General features: G+C 41.2%; 1 protein-coding gene across 20 annotated transcripts in view; it reads right to left on the bottom strand.

The window, feature by feature from the left end:
- BAZ2B (bromodomain adjacent to zinc finger domain 2B) overlaps positions 1 to 17,783 on the bottom strand; it is a 385,196-nt gene that overhangs the window by 39,378 nt on the left and 328,035 nt on the right. For all 20 annotated transcript variants that reach the window (XM_085873227.1, XM_085873230.1, XM_085873237.1 and 17 more), the window contains 6 exons: positions 8,315 to 8,529; positions 7,629 to 7,703; positions 4,265 to 4,502; positions 3,875 to 3,934; positions 3,551 to 3,695; positions 659 to 1,401 (listed from right to left, as the gene is read on the bottom strand). In XM_085873227.1, the coding sequence (XP_085729353.1) occupies positions 659 to 1,401; positions 3,551 to 3,695; positions 3,875 to 3,934; positions 4,265 to 4,502; positions 7,629 to 7,703; positions 8,315 to 8,529 (1,476 nt within the window). The remainder of the gene's footprint in view (positions 1 to 658; positions 1,402 to 3,550; positions 3,696 to 3,874; positions 3,935 to 4,264; positions 4,503 to 7,628; positions 7,704 to 8,314; positions 8,530 to 17,783) is intronic.

Here is a 17,783-nt window from a genome sequence, read left to right as displayed (position 1 = left end):
GGACAGACAGACAGACATACAGACATACAGACAGACAGACACACAACAATAACAAATATAGTGGTCACTTATTTCTTTCGTGAAAATATTTTTTAGTGAACCAATTAAAAAAATAAAAATAAAAAATAAAAAAAAAATCGCACTATAGTGCCGAAGCCTTTGTGAGTAGTGTTAAATGATCCCCAACCCCATTCCTTAGTGGGTGGAGGGAAGCGTTTAGTCTCCCATTACAAAACAGATCAGACAATGCTGGTCGATGATGAAGGTTTCGTTGGGGACCCCTGTTCGTCCATGAAAAAATGAATTTGACACTTCAAATTTTACTGTCTCAAAATCACCAAAGCTATTTATAATCTTTGCATAATTCGACACAAGATGTCATTTTTATAACAATAAATAAGAAAGAAGTCGGTTTAAAAAAACAACAACATTCACAGCTCTATTTTGAATTACTTGTCAAAGAAACTAGTACCTCATTCATAATAAACAATCTCAACAACTTTACAACACTGACAATTTCAACAAGCGAAATAATCTATCATATATATTTAACCAAATAGGTTGCCTACCTTTTAGGTGGCAAGTAGGAGAAAATGATGAGAACATCCATGTTTGGGAGCAAAGGGGGGGGGGAGGGGAAGGAACCCAGCGAGCCCACCTGCAGTGCTGCCAAGGCAGAAGAGGCAGGTAGCTGAAAGGGGTTGATAGGTATCGTGCTTGGTACTGTCGTCATGCTCAGTAGCTCCCCACTTGCTATTGTACTGCATGGAATTTGAGACGATACAATCTGTGGGAACTGTGATGAGGCATCATCTCCCACTGCTCCATTTGCACCATGCATCGGAGCCTTGGTCTGCGTCGACAGTTTCTTCAAAAGCTGATCTGCAGAAAAGAGTACCTTTGATCCACAGGTGACAGGGAGAGGAGATGCTTCCATTTTGTTACTCAATGTTGGCGATTGTAGTTCATTTTGCTTCGGGCTATGGCTGTTACTGATTCCGCTCGATATATCAGTGGCCCCATTAGCAGCCAACTGCTGTGCAGCTGTTTCTGTATCGGGCACCATCTTAGCCACCTCTAACAACTCACTGAACTTGGACAACATGCTAGGCTTCTGCAGGAAGAGATTCGTTCCATCGAGATTTCTTTGGCATTCCTTTCCATTTTTTTCTTGCGTGTATTGGATATTGACTGGGTGCATTGAAGTGTCTTTTAACTCGGTCTTATTGGCATCCCGGGGAGAAGCTGCAGCTTCCCGTATAACAAAGGAAAGGCAATTGCCATTTTGTGCATTAGTGTTTTTGTTTCGAGATTCTGGCTCCTGCTTAATCTTGGGCATTGTTGAAATGGTTGCAGAGGCAAGTTTGCGTCTTTCCTGTTCCTCCTTCACCTCCTCTGAACCTGGTCAACATAAGGACAACGAGTTAATGAATGGGGGAAAAATCCATTTTCTCTCTGAAAAATTAACTTGGGTACAATCTTTAACAATATGGGTTGGCCTGTTTTGTATTTCTATCTGAACAAATGGTAAATGGTGATGAGACATATATCGGCAACATTTATACCAGAGAGTAAGTGAGTGAGTGAGAGTCAGTGGTTATAAAGATCCTTATATATTACATATACTAATGGGGCACGCTCCTGGATGCTCCCTTAACTGTTTTGTGTGCCACAAGCAGGTTAATGTGTGTGATAGACATTTCCTTTTGGTCAGGAAGCATGCAGCAATAGATGGTGTGGCACTTGCTTCCTGGGGTTTGATTTTGACATATATATATATATATATATATATATATATATATATATATATATATATATATATATATATATATATATATATACACACACACACACACACACACACACACACACACACACACACACACACACACACACACACACACACACACACACACCCACACACACACACACACACACACAAATGCAACCATCACAGGGCAAATAAGCCTGAAATCCAGATCGGTGGATCTGTTTGATGTTTAACTAATGATGACCATATAATCTTTGTCTCTTTCACAGAGTCACCGGGCCAAAGCCTCTGTGTTGGAGTCGACGCTTTGGTGTGGACTGTTGTCCAAGGGGGATCAGCAGAATGCTCATCACATTCCTCATGTTTCGTATTTTCCTGCTGGTCACATCACGTGCCTTCTGGTTGAATGGTTTGCATTAGCAGGAACAATTGTCTGGGTGGCAGACGGATGATTTGTCTGTGCAGATTATGCGGTTTTACCGTGTGAGACATAATCCACGGTAATGCTCACCATAACAGTCAGGAGGTGCATCTGATTACGCACATGCATACACGTATATATATATATATATATATATATATATATATATATATATATATATATATATATATATATATATATATATATATACATATACATATATATATATATATACATATATATATATATATATACATATATATATATATATATATATATACATATATATATATATATATATACATATATATATATATATATATATATATATATATATATATATATATATATATATATATATATATATATATATATATATATATGTTGTTGTTCGTCTTTCGGCTGCTCCCATTAGGGGTCGCCACAGCGGATCATCCGTTATGATCCGCATACTGATTTGGCATAGGTTTAATGCCCGATGCCCTTCCTGACACAACCTTGGTCGACTCTTACGACATAAGGATTGGGTTTCACCATGATTCTGGGCTGCCCTACACCCTCTCATAGCGCAGCCCAGCGCAGAGCTCCCGTCCTCAAGCGATCCTCCAACCCAAGCCTCCAAGTAGCCGAATTACAGGCGCACGCCACTACGCCCGGTATATATGTATGTGTGTATATATGTATGTGTGTATATATGTATGTGTGTATATATGTATGTGTGTATATATGTATGTGTGTATATATATATATATATATATATATGTATATATATATATATATATATATATATATATATATATATATATATATATATATATATATATATATATATATGTACATATACATACAGACAGTATATAGATTTGTGATTCAGCATACTCTGTTGCAAAGTGTCAGTGTTGCTGAAGCAGTTTATTGACAAGGGTTATACTGGGTGGTTTGCCATTGCCTTCCAGGCAGAAGTTGGAGCAGGAATTTGGAATTTGGTCAGGGTGTACATGACAGCTTGCCCACTGTTGGCCAGGGTGTGAGACACAATGGGATCTTTAACATGCACCAGCTAATGCTGGCAAACCAGTTTATCGGCCATCTGAAGGACGGCACACACACTGATGAATCACCCTGCCAGTGAAACACTGGGATGACAGTGTGTAGCTGGGCTGTGATTTGAACCCAGGCTAGACAGCTTAGAGGTGAGTGTACAAACCTCGAGGCCATCCTGCCAATATGTACTGAATACGTACACATTATATACATGATATATAATTGACTGGGGTAAGTGCTCGGTGACTTTATAAATAGAAAATAAGGGTTTTGAAGTGTTTGGGAAGGGGAGGAGGAGAGGAAAAAGGTCTTACTCTCTGCACTCTCCATTCCTTCGATAAATAGTCCTCCACAGTGAGGCATCATCCAGTACCGGCGGCGATACCGGTCCTGACCAAGGGACGTAGCACGGAGACAGTGTGATGCTTCAAAAAGCTTGCGTCGATACAGTTTTTGTTGCTGTATTGAAAAAGAGAACAAAAATAAAGTCGGGGTTGCTGAGGGAGGGGTGGGGTCGGGAGGTGATGTAATTTTGAAAGATCTTTTATTTGATAAAAAAAAGGATCACCAACATCATTGTTTGCACTAATGTACTTCCAGAATCACATTCATGACATACATGGAGAGAGATTAATTACCTTTGTGAGCTTCTCCATTTGTTTTTCAATCTCATTGACACTTGCAGATGTGTCTTTCACCTACCACAAACAACAGACAAATCATACGAAATATCAAACAAACAGGTCTTTCGAGTTGAGGGAATGAAGCACATACGTGTAACAACTCCAAAACATAATAATATACCCCAGTGAATGGATGGACTCAGCACTCTTGACAAGAGTATTGGATCGGAAGCAAACTGCGCCAATTAAAAAACACCACCATGCAACCGATAATTCAAACATGAATATGCATGGATTCATTACACAAGAAGGATCCCAATAATGGAGAAGCTGGACTATACAGCTTGAGGCATCAAATAAATGCTTGTACACATTCTAAGGTCAAAATAAGGAAACAAAACCCACTTCTTCACACATGACGTCAATTTTTGGTTGCTTCATCCTGTCTTCCCTAATTTCTTCGTCTTCGTCTTCTTCTTGTTCTGCCTCACTCTCCTCCTCTTCTTCTTCTGGAGACTCATCACTGTCACAAGCCTGCCGCTTCCTCTTACGAACATGTGTGCCGATGCGGCTCCCACCCGACCGGCGCTCTCTGCCATCCCAAAGACGCCTTCCAGTTTTACGTGAATGTTGAGCTTTGAGGCTGTCGAGTAACAAGTGCAAAAAACAAAAAAAGGAGGATGTTTGGCAAGACACTTAAACTACTAATCGGACAATAACAATATTTTTTAGCAACCTGCTTTAACGAGTAAATATTTATACAAAATACATTCAATGAGACTTCAGCCTTCTCTTAATGCCAATCTTAACGAGATGATGAAACATGAAGTTTTACTTCATCACCACAGGTACTTCCTTGTCACACTTGTAGATAATCTCAATAATTTATTACTTATGCAGAATAGGGATCCATTAGGATATAATGAATGCAATTTCCCTTTCAACGGCAATAGAACAATGTTTCATTATGATTCAGAAATATGAGACCACGAGGTATTTTCACTGGGCGCTTCGCTAATGGATTGAATCAAAAGACACCATGTTGAACTTCACAAACATTCTGCTCTATTCACTCTATCATTTGCCTGAAGTCATCTTCCATCTGTTTGGAAGTCAGCGAACATCATCTTCATCAACCATCCTTGTTGCTAATATATGGCGTGAGCAAAAATCACATTCGCTTCGCTGCGATGCGCTGCGTTGGATTCTTCGGTTTGAACCGCCGCTTAAAATGAGTGAAATTAAACATTTTGAAAATTTCAAATTATTCTCACTCAGATTTCGACATCATGCATATTATCAAGTTGTTTAAACTTTCTTTAGAGGTGAATTATAAATTATACTCGTGGAAACCCGTGAAATCACGGGTGCGATATCTTGACGCAACTGAAAGTAAAATGAAGCGGAGGTATTGTAACAACTAAGACTGCACAAATTTATAAAATAAAATAAAACAAACAAAAAAAAAACAATTGACACCAGCAAGATTTGAAATGGGGACCTGCTGTTCCACAGGCGTGCAAGTTAACCGCCAAGTCATGTGATCAAACACCACTGAGCGTGAAGACAAAGTATATACGTGAAATGTATATCGTATAACCTCATCTACACAAAAGCAAAATGGCCGTCACATAAGGGGAGGAATATGAAGAATCGTTGGCAGCATAGTCACTCTTTTCACATGATTTCTCTACTGTTTACCGTGCAAGTTACCAGAACTGCCATATCATGGGTGCCTATGGAATGCGTCTTTTTGCTGGAAAACACCCACTAAATGAAGGTTTACAAAAGGTCGCAATACCTACTGCAAACGATGAACATGCAAGGGTGAGTTTGCAATCAAAGAAGCACGCGCACACCGTCACCGGTAGCAGAAGAAGCACCGACAAAGCCGGTCCCTTGGCCTATTAATATATAATGAAGATATTTATTTTAAGAACTTATTATTTGTAATACCGGCAACCACCAGGTGGTGCTATACGACGCACATGGTTTAGTAGTACGTTTTTAGTTTTGAAGCAAATATAAACAAATATATAAAGAAACAAATTCACTTTTAGATTCTAGATTGCCTTTGAGACGATTTGCCACGTTTTTGCATGTTGGTTGATAAAGAGTCGGATGGTCACATTTATTATTGTTGCCACCATGATCATTAATACAACAGCTGTTTTCCAGTTCGGGACATGCTGACTCGCACATTGCTTTGGCCTTTCTGCCTACATTCACTTTCTTCTTTTTTTTCTTTCTACCAAACTCTATCTCCACCATTATCACTCTACAACACCCTCTCCACTATCATTTTGAATCTTTTTATTTTTTGATTTTTGCACATGCGCAAAAATATTTCGTGCTTCGTACCCCATTCCAAACCAACACCCGAAGCAGAGCCAGCACGTACGATTTACTTCGATGCATTAGCTGAGCTTCATGTACGAGTAGATTATTTCACATTACAGGATGTGAATACACAAAGGATGGGAAGTGTTATTCATGGAATAGAGGAGAAGACATTGTGAGAATAGCAGAAGATAGACAAAACAAAACTTGCTCGTTCAAGGTGCAAACAGGACCTTGAGACAGACAAACCACCAGTATCTATGCAATCAAAACCGACGGTTGAGAACGATTTTGAGGATGCTCGTGAAAATAACAAACATCATAATCGTGCTAATATCTAGAGATGCATAAAGTTTAGATGCACTTCAAAGCTTTGGTATTCATAAAGGAACTTGAAGAAAGAAATCTGCTTGCTTTCTTAAAGTTTAATACAAGGATGATTGTATTGTAAGTTATACAATCATTCGCAATTCCAAATAGTGAACGACGTGAACACACCAAGTTCAGCTGATTAAGAATAACATCATCTGTTTTCCATAAACTGTCAAATTTTGTAGAAGTTAATGGAACTGTGTCAACAAAGGCACTCGTGATATGGAAGTTCTGGTAACTTGCAGTGAACAGTAAGAAATCAAGTTAAAAGAGTAACTATGCTGCCAACTATTCTTCAAATTATTTTAATCCTCAAACTATATTTATTGTCATTAATCAAGCTGTAACAACGCATATTCGATAACACACACACACACACACACACACACACACACACACACACACACACACACACACACACACACACACACACACACACACACACACACACACACACACACACACTAGGAAATACATTACTATTGGGCTAACTAATGTTAGAGGATATATTTGTCTCTTCTCTGTCACTAGTTTGAGCTGGGAGGTGGTATATATTGCCTTACTATACATCATATCTGGTTAATTGAGCATGGGCATGCCCTCCATACCCTGAATTTACGTGTCTAAAGGGATTACGCAAATCTGTCGCCTCAAAGGGACTTGATTCAATTGAGAGGCTCAGGCCAATCATCGGGTATAAGCACTGAGAATATGCCGAAAGACACCTTAGCTGGGGGGGGGGGGCGGGGGGGGGGAACAAGTGACGCACACAATTGGATGAACAATATGGCAAATACGCTTCCTCTGGACTGACCTATCAGCTCTAAATATTTATCATGTTATACTTAAAATGCATTCTTTAGTGCTTAGATAATGATAAATAAATAATAATTTGGATTTTCCTTTGGTATTGCACCACTGGTGGTCAGAAATAAATAATTTTAGAGCATATTTCTGCTATGATGAGCAACAAAGCACATTTTACATTCTCAACAAAAGGAATTGTGAAATTCTTGTCATTTTCAAGAGTTTAAGATTTTCTCAGCCCTTGACTTACCTTCTCAACTTGCCTTCCACAATCCACTTGTCTCTTCTCAAGCTGGATATTTGATCAATTGTTTTGTCAATCTCCCTGCCAGATGGGGAAAATAACTTGGGAGTGAACCAAATGTACAATTACACTCTTAATTTTATCACTGACTATGTTTGTCGAGACCTTGCTAAGTGCGTTGGACCAGAGGTCAATAAGAGATATTACATTGGACCAGAGGGTCTTACATCCAATAAATGAATGGAATCAATCAGTTCAGTGTTGTAAAAAAAATAAAATTATGAGGGTAAAACTGAATTGTAACTGTAGCACTGTGACCATTGTTTACGAGAAGAGAGGTGAATCATATTCGTATATATTAAATGTGTGGGGAAAGGGGAGAGGAGAGAGGGTTGACAGGTTTCAAAGAAAACTATCTGAAAAGAGGAGAAGGAAGGGTGAGAGAATTAAGTGGTTGGGATGAGACAGGAGTAAGGGAGTTGAGGGAAGAAGAATGCATGGGCGAAGATGCCGATACATACTCAGAGGGGTCCAAATCTCCACAAATGAAATATACGGAGGGCTCTAATAGTAATGTATTTGTAATTTGCAAAAAATGTAATAATTCCTCCATTATAGTTTGTCATTGCAGCAAAATAGTTTTGAAAAAGGCATGTGATTAAAAGAGAGAAGAAACAAACGTGCAAGCTCACATTGTGATGATGCGACTGCAGAGAAGTTCATCGCATAGAAAAGCCAAAGCTTCGGCCTTTTGAGCTGGAGGATGTGCTTGTATGTCACAAGTGCGAAGACTTCGTGCAAGAACAGGTAGACCTCCACGGGCTTCCAGGAAGAGACGGAGGGCCTCCGAGACACTTTTACGGTTTAACTCCAGGTCACGCAGGCGGCAGCCAAGAACAGTCCGTTCCTTCAAGAAATCAGCAAAGCACATGGAAATGAAGAACCTAAAATGCTGAAGTATTCAACAAACGTCTTTGGGAGGAAGAAGGCAATCAGAGTGAGGTGACACGTGACGAGACAACCTACAATAGGAGGTCGATGAACCAAATGCACACGTGTACAAACCACACATACCTTTGGATAAAATTGATAACAATGATTAAAGAAGTAACTTGTATATTAGAAACAAACCAAGTCGAGATCAAGGAATTTAAATGAAGCAGGGAAGGCAGGAGGGGGGGGGGTAGGGGTCTGGGACTAGAAAAAACAATAAATGGGGTTGGGGCTAATGGTGGTTAAATGGGAGGAGGTAAGTATATTACAATATAACTAGAAAACAACACCAGAATCCAGGGTTTAAGCTGTCATTAGCCAAATCACAAAACACTAATAAAGGTAAATTTGCCAAAAAGCTAATTCAGAAGCTTATTAAATATGCACACACACTCATGCCGTTTTTAGGAAATGATGTCAAGTGAAGACATTTGAAAAACCGTTCATGTTTAGGAATGGATATTTTACAACTAACAGCTTTTTCTTTGGCTAAGAAACACTTGAATTTGGCTCCACATTTTCACAGCAAATTAGTCAAATTGCTGATACAGTATTTCTTTTCGTCGAGCTTCAACCCTGAAAATCCAAGATCACATTTATAACTAGAAGGGCACTCGGTAGAGTGCATACCTCCACCCCGCAATGCCTGATCCACGAGAACATATCGGACCCAATACATTTTTGAAAATTCATGCTATATATCATTTTTGGCCCCATCTCTCCATGGTGAAGAATCATTTTAAAAATTAAATAATTATCGTACCAGATCCGGATTCGGATCTTCACCAAAATCGAAACAATTCTTCCTTGTCACACACCTAAACTGTCCACAGAGTTTCATCTGAATCCGTCTACAACTTTTTGAGACTATCAGTTTAGCCTTATTTCTCAAAGGTGAAGATTCACTTAAGAAATTATCGGATCCAGATCCAGATTCGGATTTTCAACAAAATAGAATCAATTCTTCCTTGTCCCACACCCAACATGTCAACCAAGTTTCATCCAAATCCGTCCACAACTTTTTGAGATATCGTGCTATATATCAGTTTAGTCCTGTCAATGGTGAAGAATTACTTAAAGAAACGAGAAGGGCACTCGGTAGAGCGCATACCTCCACCATGTAATGCCTGATCCACGAGAACATATCGGACCCAATACATTTTTGAAATATCATGCTATATATCGTTTTTGGGCCATTCTCTGAATGGTGAAGAATCACTTTGAAAATCAAGCAATTCTCGAATCCAGATCCAGATTTGGATCTTCACCAAAATCGAATCAATTTGTCGTGGTCACACACCAAACCTGTCCCACCAAGTTTTGTCCGATTCCATCCACAACTTTTGCGATGTTGTGCTATGTATGAGTTTAGCCTAATCTCTCAATGGCGAAGAATGACTTTAAAAATTATCGGATCTGGATCCGGATCGTCACCAAAATCTAATCAGTATTTCTTTGTCGCACACCAAAACTGCCCACAAAATTTCGTCCGAATCCGTTCGCAACTTTTTGAGATATCCTGCACACAAACAAACAGACAAACAAACAAGCAGTCATAGACTGGTACTTATGAAATCGTCAACTTGACCTCTGACCTTGTCTAATAAAAGCTGTCTCTAGAGAAGGTAGCAACGCAAACCAGAACTTTCTACGATGATTCTGTACCAAACCATTAAAAATCGAATATTTGACCTCACTGTGACCTTGACCTTTGACCGATTTTGACCAAAATCTAATCAGCATTAGCCATCACCCTCCTGAATCACGTGATGTAATTTGACATTGAAAGCTTCTTCCGTTCTCGAGTTATCGTGCCTACAAACAAACACACAAACACACACACAAACACACAAACAGAGGACGGAAGTTAACAATATACTTACGAAATCTTTAGATTTCGTAAGTAACAAACACACAAGCAGACAAACAGAAAGACAGGGGTGAAAACATAACCTCCTTCCACCTTCGGTAGCGGAGGTAAACTATGTCCATATTTCAAAATCTCTTTTCCCTCTTTTATTTTAAATGCAGAAAGTTTTAATCTCAGCTACTGGAAAGTTTATAAATCTGTAATTTTAGCATCCATAAGTGATGGAACTCATTCATGAGTATCCTGCAATGTGTAGCATGTTAAACTGTACATTGAAAATAAAATGGAGTTCGTAAAGTAAGTCGGGACGGTGGAAGCTCAGGACATGTGCTTTGAGGTTTTATTGTTGCTTTTTAAAATCTGTTTATCGATTCTGCCTTTACTGTGTGTAATCGCCACTTTTTATGACAATAATAATAGTAATAATAATATTAATAATAACCTGAAACTGTAAACCCACACAGACAATCTCAGTGCAGTTTACCAATATGCTTGCTATATGTGACATGCAGAGTTCTCGACAAACAAACAAACAGAAAAACAAACAAACTGTTTCTACTCGGTTAATTTCTCACATTTAAAATATATTAGGATTGGGCATCTAAAATGGCATAAAACAGATAGAATAGAATTGTAAAAGATAGCTGCTGCTGGAAAATTCAATTGTTTCCTGGTCTGTTTTCCACAAATATATATTATTTGTGATGTATATTTGCATGTGCTGCTGGTAGTATTGTTATTGTTCAATAGTTTGGTGGATGATGCAGGAAAATGGAATCATGGGTTGCATTAATTTTTAATGTTTTTATTTTTTTAAAGAGAAGGGGGAAGCTAATACTCGACCAACCCTCCCTTCTCCCTTCTCCCCCCCCCCCGGCAAAAATATGGGTATGGATCTGTGCTTGAGATGTATGGATAAGAAATCCAAATGATGTATCTGTGCTTGATGATCCTCTCAATCAAAATGATCATGTAAAGCACAAATGAAAACGATGAGATTTGTGGTACAAATAACTGATTATCTTCAATATCATCGTAATAACACAGCAATGGTGAAAAAATCAAAATTTGTTCGGCACAAGTGCATCACAAGGAGGGAAACCACGGGGTAACATCCCTGGGTCAGATTGCAGGAGAGTGTGTCAGAGTGGTGCTGAGGTGTCGTCCACCAGACGGCGGTCTCCTTGGGTTAACCTGAGGCGGTCCCTTCGGGTGGGTGCCTGGAATGTCCTATCCCTAAGAGAGGATGATCACCTGTCTCTGTTATCATCTGAGCTCAAGCGTTTGGACATCGGGATTGCAGCTCTCTCTGAGGTTCGGAGACCGGATTGCGGCGATATAATGCAGAGATGCAACTTTTGGAAATCAGAATTAGGGAGGATTTGCAACCGACACCAAATAATGTGCGCGAAGCGCACATCTCGAGCGCGGAGCGCTCGACCCTTGCGGCGCGGTCCAGGGCCCGCCTTAGGGCCCTGGAAGCTCTGGGGTTCTAGACGCTCTCTAGTGCCCTCTGAGCCCTATTTTGGAGCATTTAACATGTGAAGAATTCCCACTTTTTGAACAAAAAAAGGGGAAAATTGTGCACTTTTTAATGTTACATGTATGTTAATATTAGTAAGTTAGGGGACAATCAAAGATTAACAAAAAGCACAAAAGAAGCAATATTTTTCTTACCTTACTGGCTGGTACTACTGCTGCTTGCTTTTTCCATGGCAGCTTTGCTGAGTGACAGCTGTGTGGCTCTTTTAGCCCTTCTGATTATGTCTTTGCTGTATTCTCTCTAGTAGCAAGGGGTGCTATGAGCTAGTTTTTCAATTAAGAGAGCTTCCAGGGTTTTGACACTCAAATTGGGACGAAATTCAGTATGATTCTTCCGTACAAGACTGAGTGCCCGCTCACATGATGCGTTCGAATGAGGAATGACCAAGATTCCCTTCATCACTTTGCTCAAATTAGGATACTTCTTGGCACCAGTGCAGGGATCTGTGAGCTGTGAAATCCGATGCCACTGCTCATCCACTCTCACTGTCTCAGTAGCAATTGTAGCTATGGAGGCGTCTGCCTGGTAGTGAGCGAATTCACTCTCAAGACTGTCTATGTCACTATCACCGCCACTGAACAGACAGGGGAATTTCTTGATGAAAAACTCCACACAGTCAAACCCCACTTCTTGGTGTAGCTTAACATCCAGCACCTGAGCATGCTTGGCTAATTCATCATCTAGCGGCCAGGTTTTGAAGATGTAATTGCAGACTTTCACATAATATGAGCGAACTGCACTGAAGAAACCTTGGATGTCTGACTCACTCAGAGTGAAGGTGGATTTCTTGAGACTCCTTTGTTCCCTTATATACAGTTTGGCATCGTTCCCAATCATGAGGTCCTCATCATTCTTCTGATGATTTCTGTCAGAGAAGGGTACATTTACCAGAGCAACCGATGACACCGATGGTTTCAAAAACCATACGAAGATATCTTTCAGAAGACCATTCAATTCTCCGTGCAGGAGATGAATACAGGGTTCGTCTCTTTGGAGCAGAAGATTCCCCTTCTCAAAAAGCTTGTTAGCATATCGAAGGAAGAAACAATAGAGTTTTGTTTGTGGAGACAAGAACATCCTGTTGACACGTTTTTCTCTAGATTCCTGCACAGTGTTTGAGGAAGATGCGCTTTTAGTTGTAGAACTCGTAGTACACTTAGCCGCAGGGCGATCACACTTGCGTTTACTGCCAGCAGAAGAGGTCAGACTCGTAGTACCAGATCCAATTTTACGTTTGAGGAGAGAGCTTGAGGTAGGTGCAGCCAAGGAAGAAGACCTCTGATTCGAAGGTTTTGCTGAGCTTCTATCAAGTGATTTGGCAAAAGCAGAACTTAACTTGGGTCCTTCTTTGCCTGTAGATGGGACTATCACAGTCTTTCTCGACTCTGAAGGGATCTGCTTTGTAGATGAACGTGATGAAGGGCCGGTGATGCTACCTGCTCTCAGCATTGGTTTTGGTGCTGTCCCTGCTGTCTTCTTCGCAGCAGATACTGCAGTGGTAGTGGTGAATGCTGCTCCACGAGTGCTTGATCCTGCAGTGCCAGTACTGGCAGTAGATACAGTGCCGTCCTTCTTGCTCGTTGTTAGAGTCTTGGCTACAGTTGGTTGCATTTTTCTTCGTACTTCTTCTTTGAAGAAGAGGCGAAGTGGCTCCCACTGTTCAATCAGCCTGTCTAGGCACTGACCAAGGGACAGCCACCTTGTTGCGACATGCTTCAGAATCTTGTGTGTCGGGGCATCACAGAGTTCTTGCAGTGCTTTCACTCCTTTGACGCGTTTACTACTTTTGTCCAAGTAGTAGTAAATATCGATGAGAAAGTCATCTAATTCAATGGGTAAGGCCTGAGCCGCCTTCTTGGCCGTATTGTGCATCATATGGCAAGGGGATCCCATGATGTGGCACTCTGGATTTTGTTTGTGGATATAAGCAGCGACTCCTTTGTGCTTGCCCACCATGACAGAGGCATTATCAGCACAAAAGGAAACACAATTTCCCCACGGAATTTTCCTGTCACTGAACTCATGATCAAGCAGTTTGAAAATGTTTTCTCCAGTGGAATCCACAGATGCCAACCCTCCCGATTTCATCGGGAGGCTTCCGAAAATTCACCCAAACTCCCGCCCTTACGATCACTATCCTTATCCTCCCGAAATTTTGATATTTTTGCACTGTTCACTAATCAGAATGTACTAGTATGAGAATTGAATGAAAAGCATCGTCTGCTACGTATAGCATGTGGTAACTCCATAACGTTCGCTGCTACCAAATTGTACGTAAAAAATTGCAAATTCAAATGAGGAGCAGCGAAACATTGGGTCTGGATCTCGCTTATGCGATCATGCACTGAGATTTAGTGCATGCGGTATGTGTGCAATACAGTGCATGCGGTATGTATGCACAGTGTATATGCATGCGATACGCTCACTGCATGCAGCTGGGCCCCGTACCAGCCCGGCGGTCGCGACCACCGTGCGGTGTTTAACAGCCGCTAGAGTTCTACGAGTCGCGCTGCAGCTGTGGAACATCGACTTCGAAGTTACCGATGCTTCAAGCCCTCGATGTTGATTACGAAATGGCAGAAAAGAAGCTTACGAAGACCAAGAAATGGTCTCAGAAGTACAAGACCGAATACAGTCTCCAATACCCGTGTATTCGAAAGTCTGAAAGAGGAATTCATCATGCGTATTGTACAGTATGCAGCGTTGATATTTCAGTTGAGCACGGAGGTCGCGATGATATTCGGAAGCACGTTGGAAGCAAACGGCACACAGACATTGCAAAGGAGAGATCTTCGAGCACGAGTACGGTACACTTCTGAATTATTTCACCAAACAAGGGACAAGCGAGGAAGAGGATGTTACCCGAGCGGAACTTCTCTTTAGTGGATTTATTGTGGAACATAACTTGCCCATATCAGTCTCAGATCATGCTGGACCTCTATTTCAAAAGATGTTTCCACATTCAAAAGTTTCTTCAAAGTATGGATGTGCAAGAACAAAAACTTCAGCAATAATTGGTGAGTTGTCAAATGTTACTGCTTCATCTATTGCCGATATTGCTAGACTAGCTCCATTTAGCCTAGCTACAGATGGTAGCAATGACAGTGGTGAGGCCCAGCTATATCCAGTCCTGATTTCGTACTATGACAACAGTGCTGGGATTGTGAAGCAACGTTTGCTAAGTTTGCCTGCGTGCAAACAAGATTCCACTGGAGAAAACATTTTCAAACTGCTTGATCATGAGTTCAGTGATAGGAAAATTCCGTGGGGAAATTGTGTTTCCTTTTGTGCTGATAATGCCTCTGTCATGGTGGGCAAGCACAAAGGAGTCGCTGCTTATATCCACAAACAAAATCCAGAGTGCTACATCATGGGATGCCCTTGCCATATGATGCACAATACGGCCAAGAAGGCGGCTCAGGCCTTACCCATTGAATTAGATGACTTTCTCATCGATATTTACTACTACTTGGACAAAAGTAGTAAACGCGTCAAAGGAGTGAAAGCACTGCAAGAACTCTGTGATGCCCCGACACACAAGATTCTGAAGCATGTCGCAACAAGGTGGCTGTCCCTTGGTCAGTGCCTAGACAGGCTGATTGAACAGTGGGAGCCACTTCGCCTCTTCTTCAAAGAAGAAGTACGAAGAAAAATGCAACCAACTGTAGCCAAGACTCTAACAACGAGCAAGAAGGACGGCACTGTATCTACTGCCAGTACTGGCACTGCAGGATCAAGCACTAGTGGAGCAGCATTCACCACTACCACTGCAGTATCTGCTGCGAAGAAGACAGCAGGGACAGCACCAAAACCAATGCTGAGAGCAGGTAGCATCACCGGCCCTTCATCACGTTCATCTACAAAGCAGATCCCTTCAGAGTCGAGAAAGACTGTGATAGTCCCATCTACAGGCAAAGAAGGACCCAAGTTAAGTTCTGCTTTTGCCAAATCACTTGATAGAAGCTCAGCAAAACCTTCGAATCAGAGGTCTTCTTCCTTGGCTGCACCTACCTCAAGCTCTCTCCTTAAACGTAAAATTGGATCTGGTACTACGAGTCTGACCTCTTCTGCTGGCAGTAAACGCAAGTGTGATCGCCCTGCGGCTAAGTGTACTACGAGTTCTACAACTAAAAGCGCATCTTCCTCAAACACTGTGCAGGAATCTAGAGAAAAACGTGTCAACAGGATGTTCTTGTCTCCACAAACAAAACTCTATTGTTTCTTCCTTCGATATGCTAACAAGCTTTTTGAGAAGGGGAATCTTCTGCTCCAAAGAGACGAACCCTGTATTCATCTCCTGCACGGAGAATTGAATGGTCTTCTGAAAGATATCTTCGTACGGTTTTTGAAACCATCGGTGTCATCGGTTGCTCTGGTAAATGTACCCTTCTCTGACAGAAATCATCAGAAGAATGATGAGGACCTCATGATTGGGAACGATGCCAAACTGTATATAAGGGAACAAAGGAGTCTCAAGAAATCCACCTTCACTCTGAGTGAGTCAGACATCCAAGGTTTCTTCAGTGCAGTTCGCTCATATTATGTGAAAGCCTGCAATTACATCTTCAAAACCTGGCCGCTAGATGATGAATTAGCCAAGCATGCTCAGGTGCTGGATGTTAAGCTACACCAAGAAGTGGGGTTTGACTGTGTGGAGTTTTTCATCAAGAAATTCCCCTGTCTGTTCAGTGGCGGTGATAGTGACATAGACAGTCTTGAGAGTGAATTCGCTCACTACCAGGCAGACGCCTCCATAGCTACAATTGCTACTGAGACAGTGAGAGTGGATGAGCAGTGGCATCGGATTTCACAGCTCACAGATCCCTGCACTGGTGCCAAGAAGTATCCTAATTTGAGCAAAGTGATGAAGGGAATCTTGGTCATTCCTCATTCGAACGCATCATGTGAGCGGGCACTCAGTCTTGTACGGAAGAATCATACTGAATTTCGTCCCAATTTGATTGTCAAAACCCTGGAAGCTCTCTTAATTGAAAAACTAGCTCATAGCACCCCTTGCTACCAGAGAGAATACAGCAAAGACATAATCAGAAGGGCTAAAAGAGCAACACAGCTGTCACTCAGCAAAGCTGCCATGGAAAAAGCAAGCAGCAGTAGTACCAGCCAGTAAGGTAAGAAAAATATTGCTTCTTTTGTGCTTTTTGTTAATCTTTGATTGTCCCCCTAACTTACTAATATTAACATACATGTAACATTACAAAGTGCACAATTTTCCCCTTTTTTTGTTCAAAAAGTGGGAATTCTTAACATGTTAAATGCTCCAAAATAGGGCTCAGAGGGCACTAGAGAGCGTCTAGAACCCCAGAGCTTCCAGGGCCCTAACGCGGGCCCTGGACCCCCCCGCAAGGGTCGAGCGCTCCGCGCTCGAGATGTGCGCTTAGCGCACATTATTTGGTGTCGGTTGCAAATCCTCCCTAGTTCTGATTTCCAAAAGTTGGCATCTCTGGGAATCTTGTTTGCACGCAGGCAAACTTAGCAAACCTTGCTTCACAATCCCAGCACTGTTGTCATAGTACGAAATCAGGACAGGATATAGCTGGGCCTCACCACTGTCATTGCTACCGTCTGTAGCTAGGCTAAATGGAGCGAGTCTAGCAATATCGGCAATAGATGAAGCAGTAACATTTGACAACTCACCAATTATTGCTGAAGTTTTTGTTCTTGCACATCCATACTTTGAAGCAACTTTTGAATCTGGAAACATCTTTTGAAATAGAGGTCCAGCATGATCTGAGAC

This window comes from Eptatretus burgeri, chromosome 3 (assembly GCF_056783735.1).
Source record: "Eptatretus burgeri isolate ZD-2024b chromosome 3, Ebu_testis_v1, whole genome shotgun sequence".
NCBI lineage: Eukaryota > Metazoa > Chordata > Myxini > Myxiniformes > Myxinidae > Eptatretus > Eptatretus burgeri.
The sequence above is the reverse complement of the archived record's forward strand: the minus strand, read 5'-3'. Positions and strand labels throughout refer to the sequence as shown.